The 27,513-nt window shown below is 42.1% G+C and overlaps 1 protein-coding gene across 9 annotated transcripts in view; it reads left to right on the top strand.

Moving 5' to 3' along the window:
• The window catches only part of RALGAPA2 (Ral GTPase activating protein catalytic subunit alpha 2), a 343,889-nt gene that overhangs the window by 215,995 nt on the left and 100,381 nt on the right, over window positions 1-27,513 (top strand). For all 9 annotated transcript variants that reach the window (XR_008306232.1, XM_053246348.1, XM_053246346.1 and 6 more), the window contains 2 exons: window positions 8,262-8,385; window positions 10,997-11,152. Coding sequence is in view for 8 of the 9 variants with exons in the window: in XM_053246348.1 (XP_053102323.1) it covers window positions 8,262-8,385; window positions 10,997-11,152 (280 nt within the window). In the remaining variant the exon portion in view is untranslated. The remainder of the gene's footprint in view (window positions 1-8,261; window positions 8,386-10,996; window positions 11,153-27,513) is intronic.

The following is a 27,513-nucleotide window of genomic DNA, read 5'->3' as shown; positions in this document are numbered from 1 at the left end:
AATCGCATGTGTGGTGCAACCGTTCATTTTGGCAGGAGAGCGCCTTCTCCTCAGTTCCTTCTTGACTGCAGCAGCATTCACCTCGAGAAGGATTTGCTCCACTTGTTTTTCAGTTCCTAAGAAAAAGAAAATTGGATCGTTTATTTTGGTTGTGAACATATAGATGGTTTCTCAGTTTCTCCTTTGGATTTCATCTCAAATTTGGTTTTCTATAGTTCATTTTACTGGCTTTCAAACAACAGACTGTTTCAGGTTTCTCTTTCGCTTTTCATTTTGGTCACTGTTCTAATGGGCTCTAAAAAAGACTTTCCAGAAGAAGTGTGCGACCTGTAGAGGAACTCTACCTTCCTCTGACAAGCATGACGAGTGCTTGATTTGCCTGGGCGAATATCACAACGTGAGATACTGCAAAACCTGTTTGTCTTTTTCCAAGCAAACCCCGCAAATCAGAGAGTGTCTAAGGCAGGGTTGTTCAGCTTCAGCCTCCTACAGATGCTGGTCTACAATTCCCATAATCCCTGGCTATTGGCCATTGTGGCTGGGGATCACTGTTCCCTCTAAGGCGCGTGGCTGCATGCCCGCTCACAAAATTCCAGCCCCCCGTACAGCTATTTTTAGCAGGCACACAGTCTCTCTGCGCTGCTGCTGCCTTTGCCCGTCACCACAACATATCAGCTCCCCACACCTGCTGGACCACCACTGCCACCTCCTCCCACCTCTGGCTCTGCCTGGATTCTGTAGCTTTCGTTGCAAGTCTCTCAAGAGTCCAAAGTTTGCTCTTGCAAGCCTTCTGAAAAGATCCACAGTCAAAGGAGGACGACTGGCAGGCAGGCAGGCAGGAGAGGTGGTGGGGGTGGGTGAGGTGGGGGTGAGGGAGGGAGAGGTGTGTAACAAAATTGTTTGTAACACAGTTCGGGGGGGGATGTGGTGGTGGCAGCAGCAGGGAACTGGGATCCTGTACGGATTATCCCAATGGAACACTATTTTGGGATGGGACTTTTTTCATGTGGGTTCAGAGTTCTGGGAGGCATCTGGCTTTTATATGGAAATTCCCTTCCCCCTCTTCCCCTTTCCCAGCTTCCTAGTAATATCCATTGTCCCAATGGGAAGTTGGAGGGGAGGTTCTGAAATCTGCAGCATGCTTTGCTAGGTTACATGGACTCAGTACGTGCTTCAGCAGGTGAGGCAATAATGACGAGGAGAGAAGAGGGAGTGGGCTTGTCTCAGAGAGAGACACCACAAATGGCATATGCCACAGGTCTTGCTGGGTTTAAAAAGTATATCTGTTGGAGAGGGACTGCGTGTGTGCGTGTGTACACACACACACTGGTGGTCTGAGGAATGGTGTGGGAGTGGGTGAGGTTGGGTGGAGTGGGATGGGATGGGAAAGGTGGGTAAAAAGATGTGTGGATAAAGAACCCTACTGGGGACAGACTGCCTGTGTGTGAGTGTGTGCACATACTGGGTTGAGGGCTGGAGGGAGTGTGATGGGGTAGGGTTGGCAAAAACCAAATAAGGTAACAAAACATTTTTAATACACAAGTTTTGTTACACACAATTCCATCCATGTAAGTTGCACCCCAAGATTCCAACCACCAAAGTTGGAGATGTTTTACAAGAAACCCAAAGATCAGTGTCCTGTTTTGGACAAATTGTAAGAGCTTCTCTACAAGTAATACATAATTACAAATACAAGTAAAAGATAGTCAGTCTTACTTAACACTCTTCTTTAATAGTACATTGTAAGAAAAAAGAAAAGAATTGCTCATCATGCAGCCAAATCATTAACCCAGAAAAAATAATAACATGGCTTCCATCCACTCTGTTTATGGGATCTGATGGCAATTACAGAGGCTTTCACAAATAAACCAATAGGCTCAAAACAAAGCTGAGAAGAGAGGGATATACCATTTGGACAAGGCAGCTGGAGCAGGACTCTCAGTAAAAAAAAAAAAAGATAGAAAGGCACACAACACCCAAAATAAATACAGTACATAACATTTTTTTAAAAAGGCTACTCCCTTACCCATCTAACACGAAGTAATAAACTACATATAAATCATGACAAACTGAAGGAAAGATGTTGTGATGGGGTTGGGGAGGAAAGAAATGGCTGTGGGGCTGAAGGATTTTTTTGTTGTTGTGGGCAGAAATGGGCAGCCAAAAATACTGGAGAACTTAGAAAGTCGCTTATAGTGTTGGTCCATAACTATCATGCTGAGTTCTATTAAATACAAGACAGAGTTCTATTAAATCACAGGCAGTCAAAATCAATTGGTCAGGGCAGGGGCTATAGATTGTTTAATATTGCCACCATTTTTAAATTGTTTAAATATTGTATTTCCACCAATGGCAAAATACCATTGCTATTAAAACAGAAGACAGATAAAGGCAATTGACCAGCTGCTTCTAATGCAAAATCAAATATATTAACATAATGAGTCAAATAAGAGGCTAACATGACTGTCTCTTTCAGCTTTAATAAATGTAGATGAAGTTGTGGGTTCATGTCTACAAAAGATCAGAAACATAGCCACACTTAGCTGAAAACAGTTATTGTGAATTAAAAACTAGGGATGTGTGAAATGATTTGGGTACAAAACTATTTGTACCCGAATCTGGCTGATTCGGGTGCTTGGAGACAAAACAAATCACCTCTATCCTCAATTGCCCAGATTTGAGTACAAAACAAATCACCCCAGATTCAGACCCAAAAAGTTTGGAGATTTGGACCACCATTTTGTGCCCAAAGTGGGTGGGATGGTAGTGCCCAATTAGTGGAAGCTACCACCCAAATTTCAAAGAAATCAGACAAAGGAGTGATTTTTAAAGAATTTCAGAAGTCTTTAAGCTTTTTCCCCATAGGGAATAATGGGGAATTTCAGCAGCCCCATAACTCCACTTTGGGGGCACTAGGGTGGCCCAGAGAGGGGTGTGGTGTAGTCCACATAGGGTGCCAACCACTCCCAAACTCATATGCCCATGGGGCACTGAGTTTTGTTGTTTCTGAGATGTTCTTCTGAGAGTAGATTCTCTGGTAGGAAATGAGAGTTGATTCAATGACAAACTTTGAATCCACTCTCATTCCTGCCAGAGAATCTACTCTCAGAAGAACACCTCAGAAACAACAAAATGTTTAGGAGTGGTTGGCACCCTATGTGCACTACACCACACCCCTCTCTGGACCACCCTGGTGCCCCCCAAGTGGAGTTATGGGGCTGTTGAAATCCCCATAATTCCTTATGGGGGAAAAGCTTAAGACACACAAACTTCAGAAATTCTTTAAAAATCACCCCTCTGTCCAATTTCTTTGAAATTTGGGTGGTAGCATCCACCCATTGGGCACTACTACCCACCTCACTCTTTTGCCCCCTGGGACCCCTTTTTTGCCCTGAATCGATTCAGATTCAGAAAATTCGGGTAGAAATCGAATCTTGCGTGATTCGGGGGGGCAGATTCGAACACAAAACAAATTAGGGGTGATTTGATTTGGGTACAAATTGAAACAAAAAAAATCAATTAGTCCACATCCCTAATAAAAACTGTTGTAGAGTCCCTGTTTGGCATGCGGACGGTCCCAGATTTCCTCCCTGGCATCTCCAGGTAAGGCTGGGAGAAATTCCTGCCTGTAACCTTGGAGGATCTGCTTCCAGTCTGTATAGACAATACTGAGCTAGGTGGTCCCCGCAAGGATATTTCAAAAATATCCTTGTTTTATTATTGCCTTGTTTTTAGACTCATGGTCTTCTTCCTATATCTTCTGCCTTGTTTTTACATCGGCTTTGTTTTAGATTCTGCCTTGTGTTTGTTATACTTCAGTGTGAAGTGAAAGAAAGTAAAAATCCAGTTTTATAAATAGAATAGAATTGTAAAAATACACTTCTTTCCTTCTGTGTGTGTGTTTGTGTTGTAGCTATAGTGGTACATAATAATGCACACGTGTGCGCACACTGCCACCCAGAACAAAACTCATTTCGCTCACTGATGAAAAAATTAGAGGGAACACTGCTGGGGATTATGGGAGTTGTAGTCCAAAAATAAGTGGGGGGCCTAAGTTGAGCAGGCCTGGTCTAAGGGCAGCCTTATATATGAGTCTACAAAGAGACTGCCGACACTGATGCCGAGATCGCCATTACCATCGACTTAGGCATTATCTATGTCGACCGATCGTTATTGGGATCGAGGTCGACACCGGAGCACTTGCTGAGCTCAGTGACTAAGGTGCCTCAACCTGTAAGAGACAGAGGGGAGACAACATTCAAGAAACTTGAGGCCACTAGCAAGGATGGTCGGCATCAAAGGAAGAGAAAACACCAAAGAGGAGACTTCCGAAGCCCCACAAGCTTGAAGCAGCGCTGAACATTGATGTTGACAAATCAGCCATCAGGATCAACTCCTTCAGCAAAAGCTTTGACCTCAAAGCAATCTCCACATACATTGTAACCATCCACTGCCCAAGGCAACCGCCAGAGCTTTCAAAACCTCCGGACTCTGCAACACCCTTGATGTCGGGCTCAACGCCTGTGTTGACTTGGGTGCCAACAACAGCCACTAAAACTACACTGGCTGTATTGACATCATAGTTGACTCTACAATCAGCGTTGATGATCACCACGCCAACATCAATGGCCAAGACACAGGAAACCCCTTTTAAAAAGGGCAATTCCAATGTGTCTCCTATTTTGATAGATTTCTCTTCAGACCTCTCTCTGTTTCGCTTGGACTATGACGATGGCTCTGACTCAAGTGGAGGATGACATCCTTCCTGAGAGACATCCCCAAAAGTGCCTGACAAATCCACAGCATCTGTGATAGGGTTTATGCTTACCACTCTATCAGGCTCTACTTTTAGAGGATTCTCCATGCACGGGCTGGATGCAGATGAATCAGAGATTGTACAAGTTCCTAAAACACTCTCAGCTTTTCCTATGAGAATAACACCTCAGTGTTCTTCCTCATTCTTCCCTGGAGGAAAAGGTACCACTATTCTGCTCCACATTACTTGTCCATGACACGACCTATGGACTATTGGAGCTCTCCAGGAGCTTTAGACCTGGGCTACATAAGAGGTTGCAGACTTTACAGGGACCTTTATTATCTCCCATCACCTGGGCTTCCATATTATTTTGACCATTACAAGATGTGGAAGTCTATGAAACAGGAGTGATCCAGAAAGGGATACTACCCCTAAAGAACAGGGGCATTCAACCATACCTGCTACTGATTCTCCCTTCAAAAGACCTAATGTACCCCCTGAAAAGCAAAAGCAAAAGTTTGGTCTGGTCATACCCACCAGACCGAACCCGATCTGCAGGTTGTTCATCACTCTCCGTGAGCAGAAAAATCATCTGAAAAAGGGAAATAATATTTTTAAAAAAAAGATTTTTAAATGCTTTTATTAGTATTATAAGTAAAAACAGATAATGTTACATCTCTGAGATTCCAGCAAACATACATGTTTGCAAACAAGATCTTATCCACCATTTAAAAAACCCATTTATAAGAAGATACAAAAATAGTAATAGTAATACTATAAGTATATATATAGAGAGAGAGAGAGAGAGAGTAAGAGATATTTAATTGATTAGCCACACCAGATCTAAATCTAGGCATCCATATGGAATTTTGGACCTCCCAGGGAACCAGCTGGATTAAGAGAGGAGAACCAACCCTGCTGCATAGGTAATATAAGTAATTCAAACCTCCGCTGTGTTCTGCAGTAAAAATACCCATCCCAAAGATGTAACTATATTCTTTAGAGAAAAGTTAAATTTCCCCCACTACCAAGTCATCCTTCATCTGATCTAAGTCCTGTGTGAATGGAGAGAAAAGAAAAAAAGAGAAGGTGGGGGGGGGAATCGAAAAGTTATTCAGAGACTTCCAAAATCCTTAATCTAATGAAAAAAGAGTAAATTTTAAAAATTTTACCGTGTTTTTCAGTACTAAATAATAATTTTCTAAATGAGAAGAAAGATTTTTAAAAGTCATAAATCTTCTAATCTTTGTCGTCCCAGCTTCTGATGGGACCACCAGAATATTCTGATGGTGAATATAATTCTCCCTCTTCCTCTGAAGGAGAATCCATTCAAATTGAAAATCCCTTGGATCCCTCGCCGGAAGATAATTTTGCTAACCCACCCTCCAATTCACCTACTGAAGAAACAAAGTCCTATAGGATAGATAGAGGTGGCTGAAATGGCAAAAGTGTTGGGCTTAGAATTAAAGGCACCAACTCAGGAAGTCAAGGATCCTGTTCATGATTTTATAGCCAGTTACTCTTCATCGTAACTGGCATCTTTGCCTATGCTGCCCATTTTGGTGCATTTGGCAAAATCATCCTGGGACACACCATCAGCCTCTTCCAACATGGTACCAACCACCCCAGCTGGCTTATGCACTAGTTAAAGAGTTGGCTCACCTAGCAGTAAATGATGTTTTCCCAACTAAGTTATAAGATGGTGCATAATGAGAGATGGTTTTTGGAATGTTGTGCAGAAAGCTGGAGATGTCCCTAGCACACAGTATCTTTCTAATAATGAAAAGATACCTTTGCCCCCAGCCATTCCCAAGTTAGCCCCTTTCTCCTGGCTGGCTTTTACTTCTTTTCTCCGTAACATTTGAGTGTGTTGGGGAAAATATATATTCACATATTGTAAAAAAATAAATAATAAAACTTATCACTATTATATTAGCAAAAGTTAAACATCTACATGGAACTGCTGGGGAAAGGTGTCAAAAGGCTTGAGCTGCAATGTCATCAGTATGCAGATGACACCCAGCAGCCTTGGCTGCATCCCAAATAAATTACTGGAATGTCCTTATGGGACTGTCCTTGAAAACTATCCAGAAGTTAGAGCTAGTGCAAAATGGTGGCAGACAGGCTTGCAGCAGGAGTTTCTGGCAGATACCACATTAGTCCCATTGTTGGAGATGTCTGGTTTCATCTACAATGACTGCCAGGTGCCATTACCATGTCTCAAACCATTAGGGCTTTAAAGGTATCAGAAACTACCTATTTCTGTATGAATCTTCCTTCTATTAAGATCTTCTGGAAGGGCTCTGCTCCACATACCAATGCCCGCAGAGATGTGGCTGCTGTGCATGCAGGACAGGACCTTCGCAGTGTCTGCATCCAAGCTCTGGAATTCCCCCTCCCCCATAGGAGGTCTGGATTGCTTCATCCCTCTCTACCTTCCAGTGGGTGGTGAAAATAAGCTTGTTCCACTGGGCATTTCGGCTAGGAGGCTTTTAAGATGGCTTTTACTTATTTATACTTTATACTTATTTATATAACTATAGTATAACTATAGTTATAGTTATAGGCTTTTACTTATTTAGAGTTTTTATGCTTGTATTTTATAGTTTTTAAATTAGATTTGTTTTATATTTTTAGCTTAATATTTTAATTGTCTTTTTTATTGTATGTTTTTAACTTTTGTAAACCGCCTTGGGGTTGTTTTTAATGAAAGGCGGTATAGAAATTCAACAATAAATAAATAAATAAATAAATAAATAAATAAATAAATAAAAAATAAGATGGCTGCTCCTTCCTACCAGTTTCTTAATTATATGTGGTGTTGTTATTTTTAATTTTAACAACTGCTCACGTTTTACTGCATTGTGAATATTACAGAGACATAAGACGCCAACAAATTGCCCTACTTTTGATTAATTTTCTGGGTCGTGGAGAGGATTTCTATTTAAACTATTTGCTCACTAATCCTAATCCGGATGTTATTCATATCGTGACCAAATATTGTTATATAATATGCCAAATGCGTATAAATGTAGTCTGATTTTATATTATCATCTTATTATTGTTATTATCATTATTATTTTAATATTGTTGTATTGCTGGTCTACGACCGAAATAAAGTTTTACATTTACATATTTTTAATTTGTTTAAATGTGTTGTTTTTGTATTGTATGCCACTTAGAGGCTCTTGAAAAAGCAGCCTATAAAGTTGAAAATACGTTTGTGAATGTGATATGGGGGAATGGCTATGGTGGTAGATTCGAATTGCTGCCCATATTAGATTTTGTAAAAACAGTAAAAAGGCAATTATTGTAACAAGATATGACATTTGACTGCCAGATATAGAGAAGCAGCCTGTTACATTTGTGGTTAATCTATTTAGCAGTACATAGCTGAAAATTAGTATCATTTGACTCTACCTATAGCTTTTTCAGCTTCTCATGCTGACAAGAATATAACCTGATATTTTTATTAATTTTACTTTGTGTTTTTTTCCCATTTTAGCCGTGAAACTCATAAGATTGCAGTATTTTATATTGCTGAAGGACAAGAAGATAAATGTTCAATATTGTCCAATCCGAAAGGAAGCCAAGCATATGAAGATTTTGTTGCTGGACTAGGTTGGGAGGTAAATGCAAAACATTTAGTTTAGAACTACTAAAATCAATCCATGCTCATGATTTAATTGCAATATTTGGGGTGATATTGTAACTTCTTGCCAGTTTATATTGGCTGTTGATCCAGAAAGAGAGGAATGGGGGTATCTGCCTATTAGGGATATGCAAATCGATTCAAGGTTGAATCAGTTTGACTCAAAGCTGGTCGATTCAAGTGATTTTACCTCAACACGAATCTGCCCAGTCATCCCAGCTAAATCTGAACTTGAATTGAATCTTCCCAGATTTGATTTGAATCAATTTGAGATTCGGGTTTTCCTCATTCATTCCCCCGATTTCCAGCTTTCTTTTTTTTTTTAAAGCTAAGCTCTAGCCCTTGTAGAAGGCTAGAGTTATGGAGCAAAATGTGCGGTTACTATTTTTGAAGCTTTGGTGTATAATGACGTTTCCTCATAATGAATCCCTATGAGGATTCATTACACACCAAAGAGTCTAAACACTTTTTTAAAAATCCTTTAAAATGAACTGAGCACACCACTGCCTTGCGGGGGGGGGGGGATTAATGGCACCCCATGTGCCACCTACCTCCCAACTCACAAGCCAGTGAGATACTCAGTTTATATTTTAGGAATTTTTGAGGTGTTTAGACTCCTTGGTGTGTAATGACTTTCCACATAATGAATCCCTTTGAGGATTGATTACACACCAAAGAGTCTAAACAATTCAAAAATGCCTAAAAAATAAACTGAGTACCTCACTGGCTTCAGTTTTCCCTCTAAGGTATGCACACAGGCTTCAGTATTCCCTCTAAGGATATCTAAGTTTTTGGATGTCCGCTCAGTTAATTTTAGATCCCACTCAGGTTGAATCAGGAAGGCCCCATTCTGAATGCATGTGCTCACACGTAGCCTTTTTTTTTTTGCCCAAAACAAAACTCATTAAGTGCACAGATGGAAAAAATTAGAGAGAACACTGACTGGCTTGTGGGTTAGAGTGGTAGTTGGCACATGGGTGCCACTGATTCTCCCTCACTCGCAAGGCACACAGTTAGTTTTTTATGAATTTTTGAATTGCATAGACTCTTCGGTGTATAATAAATCCATATAGGGATTCATTATGAGGAAAAGTCATTATACATCAAAATCTAAATACTTCAAAAATAGTGACTGCACATTTTGTTCCGTCACTTCTACACAGGCTAGAGTGTAGCTTTAAAAAAAAACAAAAACCTGAAGCTGAGGATCCAGGTTAGAGTTGCTTCAAATCCCCATTATTCCCTATGGCACAAATACAAAAAATCACTAAAAACTAAAAAGAAAAAATTATTAAAAATCAACCGAGTGCCCCTCCACCTTGAAATCTGGATTTTAGGTGGCACCCATGGGGCCCCAGTTTGGTACCTCATGGACCTTTAAAAGTGGGTTGAATTGATTCAAATCCAAATCTTATCTGATCAGTTTGCAGATTCAAGTTTGCAGATTCAACCTCAAATCCAATCACAAAAATCAATCTGTGCACATTCCTACTGCCTATCCCTATAGCATGTGGTTTGACTGCTTTACTTGAATCATGTTGAAATGGTTTGCTCTGTTGACACCATTTGAGGTGTGCCTTGTGCCCTCTGTGGTAAACAATGTATTATTTTGGTTACTGTTGGTAGTGGGGTTGATGTGTGGTGAATCCCTCTCTGTGGCTCATATGTATTATGTTTTTGAAACACTCTGCTTGAAAATATTTTTAACTGCATCAATGTAACATAATGTTAAAATAACATAATGAAAAATGCAGATCCCTCCCCTGCAGAGCTTATGATCTAAATTATACTTGTAAAAGTAAATGTCCAAAGTAAATATGCCCTTGTACAGAGGGTCCCTAAAGTATACAGCTCTAACTGTAAATTTGTATAGACATAAGCAAGAGTACAACCAAATTTGTGATATCCTAGAGGCTGTTTTGTACAGCACACTGTAAAATATTAGGAAACCTCCTTAAACAAAAAATAATATTAAGGTGCTCCTCAGAAATCTGTGCTAAATAATATTAAAATTTACTTTCAGAAAAAAAAAAACCAACACCCCACTGTTTTTGTCAGAATTGTCATCAAATGCAAACTGTAAATTATTTACATGAAAATATCTCATTGATTTAGAAAGAACTTGGGTCGAACTATGTATTACAATAAATCCAGCATTAAAAATGGGCTTAAAAGGGAAAGTGTCTCTTAAAAGCAGCAGTGGACGGAGATTAATCTGGATCAGGACCAAAGTTTATGAGGAGCACATTCCCCATGTGCTGGTTTTTGTTTTTGTTTTTGTTTTTGTTTTTGTTCTGCTGAAAATTTATTTGAAGCAGCTATTTCCACTGGAAATGTCTTTTTGCAGCAAGTAACCACTTCAGTGCTTTTGGTAAGAAAATGTCACAGGGAAAACGGTAAGCCCATCCTTGTGCACTGTGGTCCCATTTCAGACTTCCCCTTCACACAGCTGCTTTTTGACCAAAAGAGAGAGAGAGGTACTTCTGCATTTAAACCCACGCCTTAATTTGTAGTTTGACTCTTTCTTTGGGTTAAATTTGCTTCAGATTGAGAATAAATTATTTCTTCTTTGCCCTCATTTAATTAAGGTTGATCTTTCAACTCACTGTGGATTTATGGGTGGTCTGCAGCGCAATGGCAGCACGGGGCAAACAGCACCATATTATGCTACTTCTACTGTGGAAGTGATTTTCCACGTATCAACACGAATGCCATCTGACTCAGATGACTCACTGACCAAAAAGGTAAACAACATTATGTATTATGTGCACTTTAAATGTATTTGTTCTGGAGCACAAAAATGTAAAGCATCATACAAGGCAATACAACATTCTGTGTGGAACCTGGATCATGCAAATTTGGTTCAGAGCATAAATACGAATACGTATGAAATAAAATGTCACATTCCGTAAGACCTAGGACAAAAACTTGCTCTAGCAGCCTACAAAAGTCTTCCCCGCCAACACATTAAAAAAAGTCACACTATGGCCAAGTTACAAATAAGTCTTTGATAGATGGTTTGATGAGCTGCGTTTTATATTTGTTTTACTTCCAAAGACCTCCCTCCAAGTGGCTTACTTTGGTTCCTAGCTGGTCTCCTATCCAGACAGCTTACAAATCAGACCTGCTTAGCTTCAGCATTAGAACTGGGGTTTACTTTTTGGAATGCATCTGCGTGGGAAGCCATCACAAGTTTGTCAGAGATTTCATGAACACCTTCTTGGTGAAAGGATATAGCTTTTGGGAGGGTCTCAGAACCTCTCTGAATGTAGTTATTCATATCTAGTTTTTCTATGATTTTTTTTTTTAAACTAAAGCAGCTGCCAGGGAGGGTTGATTGAAATCAAAGCGATTTAAATCATTGATTTAAATCATGATTTCAATTACCAAGAAAAAATTCCCATTTAATTCATTGATTTAAATAAAGTTTCCCACTAATACTTCTTCACATATTTCTTCAACAATGGTGCAAATAAGATAATGAAAATGTGTTACTCTATAACTTAATAGAGCATTTACAACACCTAAGAGGATATATTTTGTGTAATTTTAAAGATAATTTGATTTCTACTAATTTAGGAACTATGTACTGGATCTGCCTTGGTCCATACAAACAGTAATCCTACTATCCAGTCTATTTCTGTGCACATGTGTCTTTAGTCTGCTTTGAAGCAAAAAATAGCCCAGACATTTCCAGAACCAAGAGCTGATAGTCACTGGCTTGTGCCAGGCAAACCGAAGCCATTTTCATGAGAAGAAACTGAAATGAATGCCCATGTTTGCAAACTGCTCAAGTTCAAATCAGTCTTCAGACTGATTTTAACCCTGGAAGGGAAAGAAACAACTATATGGGAAAAGAGAGATTTGTTCCTATGTGCAGCTTTGGCGTCCAGGGAAGCATTATTTAGAAGCAGAAAATTAGCAACAAGGAAAGAATGAAGGTGCCCCACACTGGCTTCCCACAGGAGATTGTAGGTTGGGCGGCTGCTTTATAGAGATATGCCAGTCAATTCAAGTTTGAATCTATTTGAGCTCGAACCAGATGTTTCAAGTGATTCAAACTCAAAACAAAATGACCTTAAAATAAAAGCCCTGATTTGAGTTTGAATCAAAATGACCCTGATTCGAGTACCATTCTGGTGCAATTTTTCCCCTTGTTGATTGGTTTTCTGTCACTGGCTTCTGATTGGCTTAAGATTTCCTAGCTTCTTGGTTGGCTTGTTATCATACTAATCAAGTGTTGTCATGGGCAAATGTGCCCCCATGGGGGGGAGGGGAGGGTGTACACAGAACCAGAAAACTTGGTTCAGTTTGAGTAGAACTGGACTCAAACCGAACCGGGTCTGGTCTAGTTCTGTGAACACTAGAGCTCAGGAGGTGGTGGTGGTTGGCGGGGGCAGAATGGGGGACAGAAAAAAATGTTTAGCAAAAAAAATGGCAGATTTACTTCCATTGCGGGGCTTTGGGGTGCTACCATGGGGGGCTCTCCTCATGTTCCCCCTCCCCCCACTGGGGGCCCCCTGGTCATTTTCAGCTCCTTTGGGGCCATTTTGGCCCGTTACAGGCCTCTCTCTGGACTGGCGGTGGCCATTTTGGAGGCTGCCATACATGCTCACTGGCCATCTGCGTCGTAACAGGCAAAAAATGGCCAGAAACAGGCCAAAAACAACTGGGGGGAGGCAGGTGGAGAGAGGGGGAACATCAGGAGATGCACCCATGGCAGCACTGCCTGAAGCCCCGGAAGGGCGGTAAGTCTGCCATTTTTATTTTTATTTTTTGGTTAAAACAAATAAAACAACAACAACCCTGAACTGGCCCCAGTCCAGCAGGTTCAGCTCAACCTCAACCCCTCAAGCCAGACCAGTTAGAATGTGAGCCAACTGAACTCCGTGCTGGCTCGCACGTCTCTAGAACAATGATGGGGGAACAAAAACTGAGGAAATTGCAAAATGTTTTCAAAGGGCCTGCTTAGGGGAGCCAGAGAGTGCCCTTATTGTGCCCTTGAAGAGGATACATCAGGAGAGGAGTAAGGAATCAAGGAAATCCTTGATTTTGATTTTGTGGTTTTATTTTCTCGGCACTGAGTATAATGTCCTGTGCTATTGCTGCTATATTATTAAGTATCTGGTTTTCCTGGATCTCAAACCCAAGGAGTACTTGGATGCCTACCTGCCTGCCTGCCTTGAGTTGTGGTTTGGTCTTTTTGTGAGATGTTGTGGTGAAAAATAGACAGTGTGGCAGGTGTGTGTGTATGTAATATTTTCTTGGTGTTTGCTATAAAATTACCCCCATGTCTGGCCTTGAGACTAACTTGTGCCTCACTCACTGCCAGTGTTCCCTCTAAGGCATGCACAGATGCATACGCACAGAAGTTTGTTGATGTCCACTCAGTTAATGTTAGATCCCACTCAGGTTGAATCAGGAAGGCCCCACTCTGAATGCACATGCACACACACTGTCTTGATACTGCTGCCCAGTACAAAATTCATTCAGTGCACACACAGATGAAACAAATTAGAGGGAACACTTCTCAGTGCTCTGCTCTGCTCTGTATTCTGCACTGCAAGGTGTACTCAGTCCAAATGTGGCTGAAGACCGTGCTGTAGTTGAGCTTGTGGCTGTGCTTGCTGCTAAGGGTGCTAATGTGGCAGCTATTGTAATGCTAGGAAGTAAGGAGTCATAATTGTGTGTGAGAGAGCAACTTGCAGCACAGGCACTGTGGCTGGCAGTGCATTCTAGGTCAATTATCCTGTTTTTGCTTTTTTGGACGGTGTTTGAAAAAATGTGAAGTGTTCTGTGTAAGGAGGAACATATTCCTTTAATTGTGCGCTTCTAATCTGCAGTGCAAGGCAGGGTCGCAAAATATATTTCAAAATGCAATGCAAAACTTGTCATGTGCACTCTGTGAGTGGTTTGTTTTGGCCATGGGGAACAAAGGGGAACTCTAAACTCTCCTAGGGAGTGCAAAGTCGGTTGGGTAGTACGACGTGATAAGTGCTACCTACCACCCAACCCACAAAAGAAATGGGCAAGTGGGTTTTTTAAAAATAAAATAAAATAAAATAACCTTTCCCCAACCCCCCCCCCCAGGATCCTATGGATGTTTGGGGGAAAGATTAATTAACAATAATAATAATCACCCGCTTGCACATTTATTCATGGGCATCTCTAATGAATTAGGTAAGAGAAAATATCAAAGGAAAACCTATTAAATGTTTTTAAAATCTGATTACCATATTGTGGTATTTGCTATCAGGAGATATTTCAGCTCAGTCACTCATTCAGAAATTGTGCTTTGTTCATTCTTCATTTCTTGTATTTATTTAGCATGGGTGAGTGGGGGAACTCACCCCCATGAGCAAAGCACCCTCCATGAAAACTTCATTCCTAGAATATGGAGGAGGCCACTAAGGGAGAGGCAACCAAATGACTGAACTGACCCTCTAGTTAAGGGTATTTGCTGTAAGATAGCCGCCAGCCAAGATTGTGGAGTTCAGAAGTGGAGAATGATAGCCAGATTGCTGGTGTAAGGCCTCCTGGCTCCTCCTGAGATGGGAATATTAAAAAAGAGCTCCACAAGACATTGAGAATGCGGAGGTAGAGAGGCAAGGTAAATTTGCAGGTTGGCAGCCAGGGTGAACTGGCTGCTGTCATTTGTGACACTAGTTTAATAATATTGGGAACCTGCCAGTGAAGGTCTGTAGGCTGGGGTGGATACCCCTTCGCTTTAGCTAGGAGCATTATGAAAGCCTTTGTGTGTTGAGACTGATCTCTTGAAAAAGTTAGAGCAAGCATAATGACCCACTGCAACAATGAGTAGCATTTAAATTAGGACTGAGACGAGATACCATTGAGTAAGGGTATGCAGTGCACCTGAGCTGTGCGTAGGGGTGTGCATGGAACTGGCTGGCCCGGTTCAGTTCGAGTCCGGACCGTATTCGAACCAGACCGGGCCAATTTGGTCTGGCACCCCCTCGCACCCCACTTCCCAGTTCAGTTTGGTCAGGGGGTTGTGAACCTTTTTTTAAAAATAAAATAAAATAATTAATTTTTTACTTATTCCCTTCAGAGGAGATGTTGGAGGCATCAGGGGAGTCCGCAGAGGTTCCTCCTCCCCCCACCGGCCCCCCTTACAGCCCAAATTGGCCCATTTGGCTGGCTCTTCAGCCCGTTCGGGCCTACCCCCTCCAGTGTGGCAGACATTTTGGAGGCCGCCACGTCTGCAGTTGGCCTCTGTGTGACCCATGACGTAGAACCTGTTTGCACATCCCTAGCTGTGGGTACCTTGGGGCCATGCTTGCCGCCTCCCTCACCCCATAGGGTGCTCACCTCCACCTTTGCTGTCGCCTGCCGCCACCAAACTGTGCTCATTCCAACTTCATGCCAGTGCAGCCCTGATCCCAGCAAGAATAGGTGACCTCTTTAAGCATGCCTGTTCTTGCTGGCAATTGGGTTGAGCAGCCAGGTAGTGGGAGGTGAGTGGCAAGCAAGTGGGGCGAGCGTTGATCCAAAGAGGAGCCATGATTCAGATTTTGCTCCTAGGCCACCTCCAACTTTGCTGCTCCACTGGACTGAGCTAAACTTTGTTTGCAGGAGGATTGCTTTTCGAAAAGGGAGGCTAGGAAGCATTGCCCACACTCTGAATTGGCTTTGTGATGTTATCACTTAGCCAGATCTAACTGACAAAGTGTCATTGACATGATATCATCATACTGACTACATTATTCCTAATTTCTGGACTTATATCAGTAGTGTGAAGCAGCTTTTTTATTGTGGTTTTAAAAAAAAATAAGCATGCCAAAGCAGCTGCAAATTGGACAGGAAACTGAAACCATGCCAAAAGCTGAACAAGGCGGAAGAAGGAGAATTTGTAGAATTGTGCCAACTTTTGGCCAGCTTTATGTTTCAGTAAAGATGTCTCAAAATCTCCTTTTTGCCAATATCCTAGCTCTGTTGCCTTAAGCAGAAATATTGCGGTATCTTCACCTGAAACTCTAATAGATGTACCCTTTGAATTTTGGCATTATAGATGAAATGTTGGTCATTCCTTTATCCCATGACATTCTAGAACCAAGATATACTTCCTATCAGATGCTCCCCATGTATTTCATCATGTCCTCTGTCATGTTAAGTTCTAGCAGGAACTTTTAAATCCCATTTATGCAAGTGTGCAATAAGCCTTATGTCGCTCACCCAGGATTTATTTGGACCACTGTAGTCCTCCACTCACTTTGTGTATGCTATGAACACAAGGCAACTTGCATGCATGATTTTTTTTTCTGAGGAAAGCTTAGAAACTATCAGCATGCCTTCCATTGCCAGCACCTAGAACATGAGGCCCTCATCCCCCGAACGCTGTAATGCTACTGAGCAGCAGGCACCTGTGCCTAAAAGTATCACTGGAAAGGGAAAGTCTCTCCATATGCTGATGAAGAAAATATTATTCCCAGTTTGGAATTCATGTATCCAAATAAATTGGTTAAATCAAAGATGCTCCATAATGTGCTGATTTCGTCCCCTCATCTTTCAGATTGGCTTTTGAGCGGACTATGGGGTTGAGACTCCCTTGGTCAGCCTGATGGATAATCTCCAGTTGGGAATTGACAGAGGGAGTGTGACACTGTTGATCCTTTTGGATCTCTTGGCAGCTTTCAATACGATCTACCATAGTGTCCTTCTGGAGCATCTGAGTGGGGCTGGTGGTGGGAGGCACTGCTTTGTGATGGTTCTGCTCCTACCTTTTCGGAAGGTTCCAGATGGTGTTCCTTGGAGACTGTTGTTATTCAGAATCTGAAATTCCGTATCATGTCCCTCCGGGCTCCATATTGTGTCTGATGTTGTTTAACATCTACATGAAACTGCTGGGAGAGATCATCAGGAAATTCTTGTGCAGGGTGTTATCAGTATGCTGATGACACCCAAATCTATTTCTCCATGTCAACATCATTGGGAGAAGGCATAACCACCCTAAATGCCTGCTTAGAGACAGTAATGGGCTGGATGAGGGATAACAAATGGAGGCTTAATCCAAATAAGATGGAGGTACTTATTGTATGAAGTTGAAACTCGAGATATGATTTTGTCTACTTGTTCTGGATAGGGTCACACTTCCCCAGAAGGAACAGGTGCGCAGTCCGGAGGTGCATCTGGATCCCTACTTCTCTCTGGTGCCCCAGGTTGAGGTAGTAGCCAGAGGCGCCTTCTATCAGCTTCAGCTGATATGCCAGCTGCATCCATTTCTTGAGATAAATGACCTCAAAATGGTGGTACATATGCTGGTAACCTCCAGACCTGCACTCTATGTGGGGCTGCCTTTGTACATAGTCTGGAAACTGCAGTTAGTATAGAATGCAGCAACCAGATTGGTGTCTGGATCATCTCGAAAAGACCATATTGCCCCTGTATTGAAAGAACTACACTGGCTACCGATAAGTTTCTGGGCAAAATGCAAGCTGCTGGTTATAAAGCCTTAAACGGCTTAGGTATTTAAGAGAAGTATTTAAGAGGAGTATTTAAGAGAAGGTCTTCTTCACCATGATTCCCACCACCCATTAAGATCATCTGGAAAGGTTTGTCTACAGTTGCCACCGGCTTGTCTGGTGGCTACTCAGGGTTGGGCCTTCTCTGTTACTGCCCCAAGGCTTTGGACTGCATTTCCTGCTGAAATAAGAGCCTCTGACAACTTTTTAAAAGTCGATCCAGACATATCTGTACACCCAGGCCTTTAATTAGATTTACTATTTTAATGTTTTTAACCTTGTTTTAAGTTTTAAGTTGTTTTAATGTTTAAATTTTAATTGTGTTTTTATTTTAAACCTCTCAGAGATGCAAGTTTTGGGCAATAGAAATGTGTTAAATAAATAAATAATTTTAAAATTACTTTTGCTTTCTTTATTAGTACTTCTTTGTTTGCTGTTGAAGCCACTCCAATCCTCTTTTGCAGCTATCAAGCCAGAGAATTAAATTTCTCTCCACCCTACCAGCTACTTCTCCTGCAAAAGAAGTTATTACATTTTTCAGAAGAAGCATGCTGCATGTTGTACCTTCACCAGGAATATACCCTGAACCACAACATACCTTCCAGCAATTCATAGATTAAAGCAGGGACACTCTTGTGTGCATATAACATCCTTATTCTTAGGCCAAAGAACATAGCTTTAGCCTTACTCCATTCCACTAATATATGTTGCAGAATGCTCTTCTCTGCCAGCTACTGCTATACTCATTTACTCTGCAATACTCTATCCCAGTGTTTCTCAACATATTTGGAGTCATGAACTCCATGTACATTATTCATGCACAGTTTCCTGGACCAGCAGTTAGTAAGGGGTTGCTCCCCTCGCCCCCAGCCCTACGGAAGTGAAATGAACCTTATCCAGCAGCGAGGACTGCCTGGTAATGAGCTCCAGAGAGCTCCCTCCGGTCCCCGCTGGCCCAAATTTTTTTGGGGTGGTGGTGATTTTTATTAGTGATGCCTCACAGACCGGTACCCAACACCTTGCAGACCAGCACTGGTCCATGGACTGGTGGTTAAGAAACACTGCTCTATCTTTTCTTGGCTTCTGGTCTGACTATAAATGTTTCCTTTTAAAAAACTTTAATATTTAATTTCACAGTAGATCTTGTCATATGTATTATAGAATAGCTGCAACTCAAACGCATTCTGCAATATTTACTATCTTTTTCAGGGTGGGGAGGGAGGGATGAATGAATGGAAGGTAAGCTCATGAACTCTAATGCACATACTGACAAACATTTTAAGGATCTTCAAATCTTCAAACTCTTCCCCCAAAAACAAAATATGGACAGTTATTTACCAGGAAGAGATATTATAGAATAGGGACAGTTGGAAAATATGACACAAATCTCGACTTCACTTCTGAGTTAAAACTCTAGCATACAACATTGTAAAACTTCTTTTCAGAAGTCTGGTGACTGTAACCACCAATTGACATTTAGAATTTCAAAAATACTATTTAATTTTTGATTCTGAAAATCTTCAGTCAAAGGTATTTGGAAGTTGAAGCCCTGCTCCCTCCCCCAGCAGTTTTAAGATTGGGGTGTGTGGGGGTGTGTGTGTACACACACACACTATTCTGGGCATAATAAAAGCAGAATGCTGAACAACTTGTTCACTCGACAAACTCAATAGCATGACAGAAGGTCATACCACCTGCTGGCTAGAAAAGCTGCCTGTAAATGTGACCATTCTGCAGCAGGCGGAATATTTTGTGACCCACAGAACAAGACAGATGTCATAGTAATACCTAATTATTAGATATTTTATTTTCAGTGAAAAATAGTTGTACCCCCCACATGTCTTATCTAAAATAAGTGGACTTAACCATGGTGAGGAATGTCACTGTGTTGCTATAACATAAAATAATTAGGCACATGTTTTCTTAACTGTTATGAGCAATGTAGTACTGCTGCATGGCATTATGTTTAGAAGTCACATTTTTGTGCTGTTCATAAAATACTAAATTATGAACATCTGTAAAATGATTGTCATTTATTAAAGATTTGAAAAAAATATTTTTATGCTACCTTTTAGAGGTCAAAGTTTAAGCAGAAGTAATAGTAGTTTTTTCTTCTTCATTCTAAACATCTTGTAGCCGCAGTCAAAATGAATCATGGAAGCAATATCCTAATAGTTCCTTGTCAAAATTGTGAGTAGCTTTAAAAAAAAAAAATAGTTGTGAAGAGCTTCTCAGTTCAGAAGCCTGGTTACAACCCCCACTGAACTCTTGCTCCTTTACTCAAGAAATTCATTAGTTATAGCTAGATTAGATTTTTAGCAGCTAATCTAACTGCTGTAGGGGTTTGCAAAGTGGAGACAGAGCTGTGCTATTGGATTTGTTCAATTCATTTGACTCCAGGACTATAATTGCACTTATGTCTTACAAGGCTTTTTATAGCCTAAGGCTGGCTGGCAGCAGAAAACAAATTGGCAGTGAATACAGTAAGAATGAAAGGGAATGAAAGGCACACATTATCAGTCTCCAGGCAGTGCTGTTCTGGCAGGAAGTTTCTTGGTTAATTTACAAATAAAACTTCGATTTTAGGATGGGCACTCTGTCAGGCAGACAATGGGGATGTCAGGACTGGCCATTACTCAGTAAAAGTAGCAGCCATGCCTACCCAAAAGCAGAAGTTCTTCAATCATACAGACAACCCCTTTCTGGAGCCAGCTGGCTCTGTAATGCAATTAGTAGGAAAAGGAGGTCAGACTATTAGGTGTGTATACCATGACCACTGTCAGCATTGGTGTGTTGCTTGACAAGCAGGGAGCAGAATAGCTAAAACAGAGTGCCTAACACTATTTAATCTAATGACATATGCAGAATGACACATGACTAGGCTCCAAACATACAATTGTTTTTGTGAGACTTGGAAAATAATAATTTTCAGTAACTGACAGATATCTTCTGGTGCACAAATGGCAGTAGAGGAAATTGTTAGGGCATGGATGACAATAGTAAAATTCAAATTAGACTCTACATTGACTTTTGTCATATGATAATTCAGTTTACGCTAACCCTGAAACATCAGGCTGCATATAGCTAAAATGTAGGTAGATTTCATTTCTACTTTTAATATTACCCACAGTTCAGAAATTAAAGGCAAAATTCAGGTGTAATGCACCTGAATGTAATGTTCACGCAACATCCCCTAGCCTCAGGTATATGCACTTCCCTCTCCCGTTTGCACAAAATGAAGGATTCTGCTTCCAATCCTGGCTTTGAACAGACCAGGATCTCTTGTTATATCTGAACCTGATTATCTTCACTGATTCTAGCCAGAGTTTCTGAATAAACAAGGATCTGAAGCTAGGATAAAATATACCCCCAAAGAACATCTTTATAAAAAATTATCAGGTAACATGAGGCAATTACTAACTATCCCTGATTTGGTATCTTAAAGCAAAGATATAAATCTGAAGATGTGCTATTTTGTTCATAAATATTACTCTAAGAGTATTTATCCTGCAATATACACATGCATTTCTTTTATTTTTAAACCCTCACAAATATCTAAAGTAATTGGTTTGTTTTTTAAACCAAGTTGCTATTTTAAGTATTAAAATGTTTGTACTGTGCTTGGAATTGAAAAACTATCTAGTATATTGCTTAAGAATGTCAGAATTTTCTTAAGCGCCACTCTCCCCAACAGATCTTTTAGACTTCTCTAAAATGTTCCATGGAGGGAGATCTTGCATCTTTCTGGGGCAATTTGTTCAATTTTTTGGCTATTCCTAAGTGGGGAAGGAGGGTTTTGGTTAACCCCCTGCGCCTAGTCTTTTCTGTTTTAATGTGAACTCTTAGTTGTCTGAATTAACTATTGATCTCTATAAGGATCCATGGTCATTCACAACGGGGTCTTCTGCGCCTGCACAGTAGGCCCGCGGAAGAATCTTTAGCTCCGTTTAGGCGCTCCGGCCGTTTAAGGTGTAGTGATATCGGAGCCGTCAAAGGTTGTCCATAGAACAGACTGTAGCATGCCTCCCTCTTCAGTTCCTTCTTATCCAATGCTCATGTTGCCTCAGAAAGGATCTGCTCCTGTTTTCCAGCATTCTTGTAAGAGATTGAGATAATTATTTTTTGATCTTTCTGGATTTGACTCGGACTATTTTTTTACTATTCTCTCTGCTTACTACTTTGGACTGTGTTTTAACTGTTAATATAATTCACTTCAGCTTGGCTTTTCTGACCTCGGACTGTTTCTGGATTTGACTGCACTTCCGTTTGGCTTAGGCATTCTGTTTCTGATTTTTTGGCTGACTCTGGACCGTATTTGGACCTGACTATATCTGCCCCAAAGAGCATTAAGCACTGTGCGACATGTAAGGGAACTATGCCCTCCTCAGATGGACACTCTGATTTGTTTGGGGGACTCCCAGAGCACCAGTGCCTGTAAAGTAGGTCTGTCTTTTAAAAAGAAGACACGGTGACTGAGCCAAGAACCTAAAGGCATCTCTGTATGAAAATATCCTTTGCCCGAGAACACCAAGACCGAGCCCATGATCGCCGCCGAAGACTAGCCTGTCGGCAACAGCGACTTTGATGCCCACACTGTCGGCATCCATGCCCTTAGGTTCGACTGACACTTTTAAGAAGCCCATGGAAAGAGAGTACTAATGGCATAAGCATAAGCATGAACACCACCGTTCTTCACCAGGAGGAGCCCCACAGAAAGAAGGAAAAACACGCTTCCTTGGGGGCACCGAACGTGGCAACTTCTGTGCTGGCTAAGTTGAACTCGGCGTCAGACTTGGCGCCAAAAGTGTCAACCATGACCTTGGTGAAAACACCCTCTTCTTCTTTAGCTCAACCTGAGACATCGTTCTCCGCTCGACCCTCGTCTTCAAAGACCACTTCTTCAACTTCGTCAGCTTCAGGACACCCAAGTTTCTCTCCATCTGCATCAATGGGCTCCCGATTTGCAGTGCCGGCTCGCTTGACATCGACTCCTCTACCCTTGGCACCGAGACATTCAACGTCATCAACGCCAATGCCACACACTTAATTGGTGCCGGCTCGTGGTCTGACTTCGACATCGTCAGTGCCCTCAACCTCCTTCCAGGCATCGATGCCAGTGACCACTATGGATCACATTGTCTGTCTCGTGTTCGCTCAGCGCTGAACACGGATACCCATACCTATAGCTTTTTACCCATAGTTATTTCTCAACTTCTACACCAGTTCAGTCACCCTCTCATTGATCGCCAGAGCATCCAGTGACACATTCTTTGGATTCTCCAGTGTTCCAAAGCTTGCTGCATCAGGCGCTGGAGCGCCTCTTGGGATCTGCGAATTTGACTCCCATCAAGCTCTGCCTTTAAAAGGTTCACCCTCTCTCAAGGACTTGATACCAAGGAACCCGAATCACCCCTGTCAATACCTAAGATACTGACTGGTAGCTCATCTACCTCCACGCGCCCGTGTCCTTTGACTTTACCCTAGAGGGAACATTTTCATTTCTCAGCTTCCCATGTTCCTCACAATCCTCTGGACTATTACAATTCCCCAGGGGCCTTTGATTCACCACACCTCTTTTGTGCCCATTTTCCACCCCCAGCATACTACCTCCAGTGACTGTGCTGGTGTCTATCTTATGTTTATTTTTAGATTGTGAGCCCTTTGGAGACAGGGACCCATCTTATTTATTTATTATTTCTCTGTGTAAACTGCTTTGGAAACATTTGTTGAAAAGCAGTATATAAATTTTTTTTGTTCTTCTTGTTCTCTATATAGCTCACCAGCTTTGCCCTATGATTTTGAGGAGTACAAACTCTGGAAGCTCGTGCATCTCAGGGGAGCTTTGCTGGATCCATTGAGTGTCCCTCCCTCTGATATTTTCAAAAAGCCTGCTGTACCGCCTGTGCCTTCAAGCCCCTCCACACCGCTGCCCAGGGCTCTGCTGCCCACACCACTGCTGCTGGTGTTGCCTGCTCCTGAGCTGCCTTCTATTCCTGCTCGTCCTTTAACACCTGCTCCTCCAGTGATTCCTGGACCAGTGTGCCTTCCACTTCCAGCATCGCCATCTTTCCCCTCACAGCCTGTTCCTAGGGATCCTCTTCCTGAGGACCCTGATTCTGATGGGGAATCCTCAACTAAGCATGACCAAACACCTGACTGAGACAGAGTCAAAAATGCTGTCATGATCCATTGTACTTCGTTGCCGTGCCTGGCTCTGATCTACACCTCTGGAAGCAGGAATGAAGGAAAAGATAGAGAATCTCCTGTTTGATAAAAGGGATTATTTTTGAAGGACACTGATGACACAATGGAAAAACTTAAGAAATTGTGCTATACTACTAAGTCATTCATGCAGTCCCAGTCATCTACTTATCAGAGGTATCATCCTAATTTCAAACAGAGTTACCAACCTAGACCTTTCCAAAATAGGGGAGGTTACTGTGGAGGTTCTAAACCATGTTCAAGATGCCCCTTCCATCAGCGTCAGAAGGGCCAACACAAATCCAAATCTCAGGAACAATCTAAGCAGTTGTTTTAATGTCTCAGACCTGGAAGTGTCTCTCCCTGTTTCCCCAGCTGGCATCCCTCTCTCTCCCTTCCTGGCATCAGATAACAACAGATGCCTGGGTGTTATGCATAGTGACCAATGGTTGTGCTACTGAATTTGACTCTGTCACCACATCCTGTGGCAGAGAGTTCCACAAGTAGATCACATGTTGTGTGAAAAAGTACTTCCGTTTGTTGGTCCTAGACCTCCTGGCAATCAATTTCATGGAGTGACCCCTGGTTCTAGTGTTGTGTGAGAGGGAAAAGAATTTCTCTCTCTCCACTATCTCCACACCATGCATGATTTTATAGACCTCTATCATGTCTCCCTGCAGTCATCTTTTTTCTAAACTAAAAAGCCCCAGGTGTTGTAGTCTTGCCTCATAAGAAAGGTGCTCTGGGCCCCTGATCATCTTGGTTGCCCTCTTCTGTACCTTCTCCAGTTCAACAATGTCCTTTTTAAGATGTGGTAACCAGAATTGTACGCAGTACTCCAAGCGTGGTCGCACCATAGTTTTGTATAAGGGCATTATAATGTTACCCGTTTTATTTTCAATCCCCTTTCTAATGATCCCTAGCATGGAATTTGCCTTTTTCACAGCTGCCGCACATTGAGTCGACACTTTCAACGAGCTGTCCACCACAACCCCAAGATCCCTCTCCTGGTCTGTCACCGACAGCTCGGATCCCATCAGCATATACTTGAAGTTGGGGTTTTTCGTCCCAGTGTGCATCACTTTACACTTGCTAACATTGAACTGCATTTGCCATTTTGTCGCCCACTCCCCCAGTTTGGAGAGATCCTTTTGGGGCTCCTCACAATCCATTTTGGATTTCACTACCCAAAAGAGTTAGGTATCATCTGCAAATTTGGCCACATCGCTGCTTACCCCTGCTTCTAGATCATTTATGAATAAATTAAAAAGCACCGGTCCCAGTACAGATCCCTGGGGAACCCCACTTCTTACTTCCCTCCATTGTGAAAACTCTCCATTTATACCTACCCTCTGTTTCCTGTCTTTCAACCAGTTAGCAATCCACACATGTACTTGTCCCCTTATCCCATGACCACTAAGTTTCCTCAGGAGTCTTTGATGAGGGACTTTGTCAAAAGCTTTTTGGAAGTCCAGGTAGAGTATGTCAACAGGATCACCTTGATCCACACACTCATTGACACTCTCAAAGAAGTCCAAAAGGTTTGGGAGGCAAGATTGACCTTTGCGGAAGCCATGCTGGCTCACTCCCAGCAGGGCCTGTTCTTCTAGGTGCTTTACAATTTTATCCTTGAGGATGCTTTCCATCAATTTGCCTGGAACGGACGTTAGGCTAACTGGCCTGTAATTTCCTGGATCACCCCTGGATCCCTTTTTGAAAATTGGTGTTACATTTGCTACTCTCCAGTCCTCTGGTACAGAGCCCGATTTGAGGGATAAGTTAAATGTTTTAGCAAGGAGGTCGGCAATTTCACATTTGAGTTCTTTGAGGACTCTTGGATGGATGCCATCCGGCCCCAGTGATTTGTTAGCTTTCAGTTTTTCCAGACACTTTAGAACATCACGCCTTGTCACTTCTATCTGACTCAGCTCTCTAGCCTCCATCCCTAAAGAGCCTGGTTCAGGAACAGGTATATGTTCAGTATCCTCTGCCATGAAGACAGATGCAAAGAACTCATTCAGCTTCTCTGCAACCTCCATATCCTCCTTAATAATCACTTTCACTCCCTCATTGTCTAATGGTCCGGCTGCCTCCCTGGCAGGTTTCCTGCTTCTGATGTAGCAGTTTTTGTTATTCCCCTTGATACTTTTGGCTAAATGTTCCTCAAACTCTCTTTTTGCCTCCCTTATTGTCACCTTGCATTTCTTTTGCCAGAGTTTGTGTTCCTTTCTGTTCTCTTCATTTGGACAGGCCTTCCAATTTCGGAAGGAAGTCTTCTTCCCTTTTATGGCTTCCTTGATGGTACCCGTTAGCCATGCTGGCATCCTCCTGGACTTAGTGGTACCTTTCCTCCTTTTGGGTATACATTCTAACTGGCCTTCTGGTATTGTGGTTTTGAGTAAACTCCATGCACGCTGGAGCGAAGTGACTCTCCTGATTTCCCCCCTCAGCTTTCTTTTCACCATACTCCTCATTTTGGAGAAGTTTCCTCATCTGAAATTCAAAACGTCTGTGTTAGACATCCTTGGTGATTCTCTCCCCGCATGTATGCTGAATTTGATGGCACTGTGGCCACTGTTCAATGACACTGACGTCACGCACCAGGTCCTGGGTGTCACTCAGAATTAGATCCAGGGTCGCCTTCTCTCTGGTTGGTTCCATGACCAACTGTTCTAGGACACAATCATTTAGCGTAACTAGAAATCTGACCTCTTTGTCCTGACCTGACTGTGAATTTACCCAGTCTATGTGTGGGTAATTGAAATCACCCATAATTACAGCCCTGCCTCTCCTTGACACCTCCCTGATTTCCTCCTGCAACTCCCAGTCACTGTCGGCATTATGATCCGGAGGGCGATAGCACGTCCCCAGTAGCACGTTCCAGTTCCGGCCCTGTATAGTCCCCACAGGGTTTCTGTGGAGGACTCCAGTCCACCTAGGTTTTCTAGATTGTTAGATTCTATCCCTTCTTTAATATACAGTGCTACCCCACCTCAAAGGTGCTCCTCCCTGTCCTTTCTATAGAGTTTATACCCAGGGATAACAGTGTCCCACTGGTTCTCACTGTTCCACCATGTTCCACCATGTTTCTGTTATGCCCACTATATCTATTTCTGTGTTAGCAACCAAGCACTCCAGCTCACCCATCTTGGCTCGGAGGCTTCTGGCATTGGCATATAAGCACCTATATGCTGAATCTCTCACCTGATGTACGGTATCTTTCTTTTGACTCTTTGACCAGCTGGCACAGTCTCCCGTCTGCTCTTTATGCAATACCGCTCTGTCCCCTTCTGTTTTATCTGAATTCTTTGCAGCCTCACACTTTAAAGGATGGCTTTTGCCAAACGAGATACTGCCCAGCTCCCATCGGCTGTTCCCCAGGTGTCATTTTAAAAGCTGCTCTGCAACCTTTTTGATTTTAAGCA

The sequence above is a fragment of the Hemicordylus capensis genome, chromosome 4, assembly GCF_027244095.1.
Source record: "Hemicordylus capensis ecotype Gifberg chromosome 4, rHemCap1.1.pri, whole genome shotgun sequence".
In the NCBI taxonomy this organism is placed as follows: domain Eukaryota; kingdom Metazoa; phylum Chordata; class Lepidosauria; order Squamata; family Cordylidae; genus Hemicordylus; species Hemicordylus capensis.
This window is presented reverse-complemented; position numbering and strand designations above follow the sequence as displayed.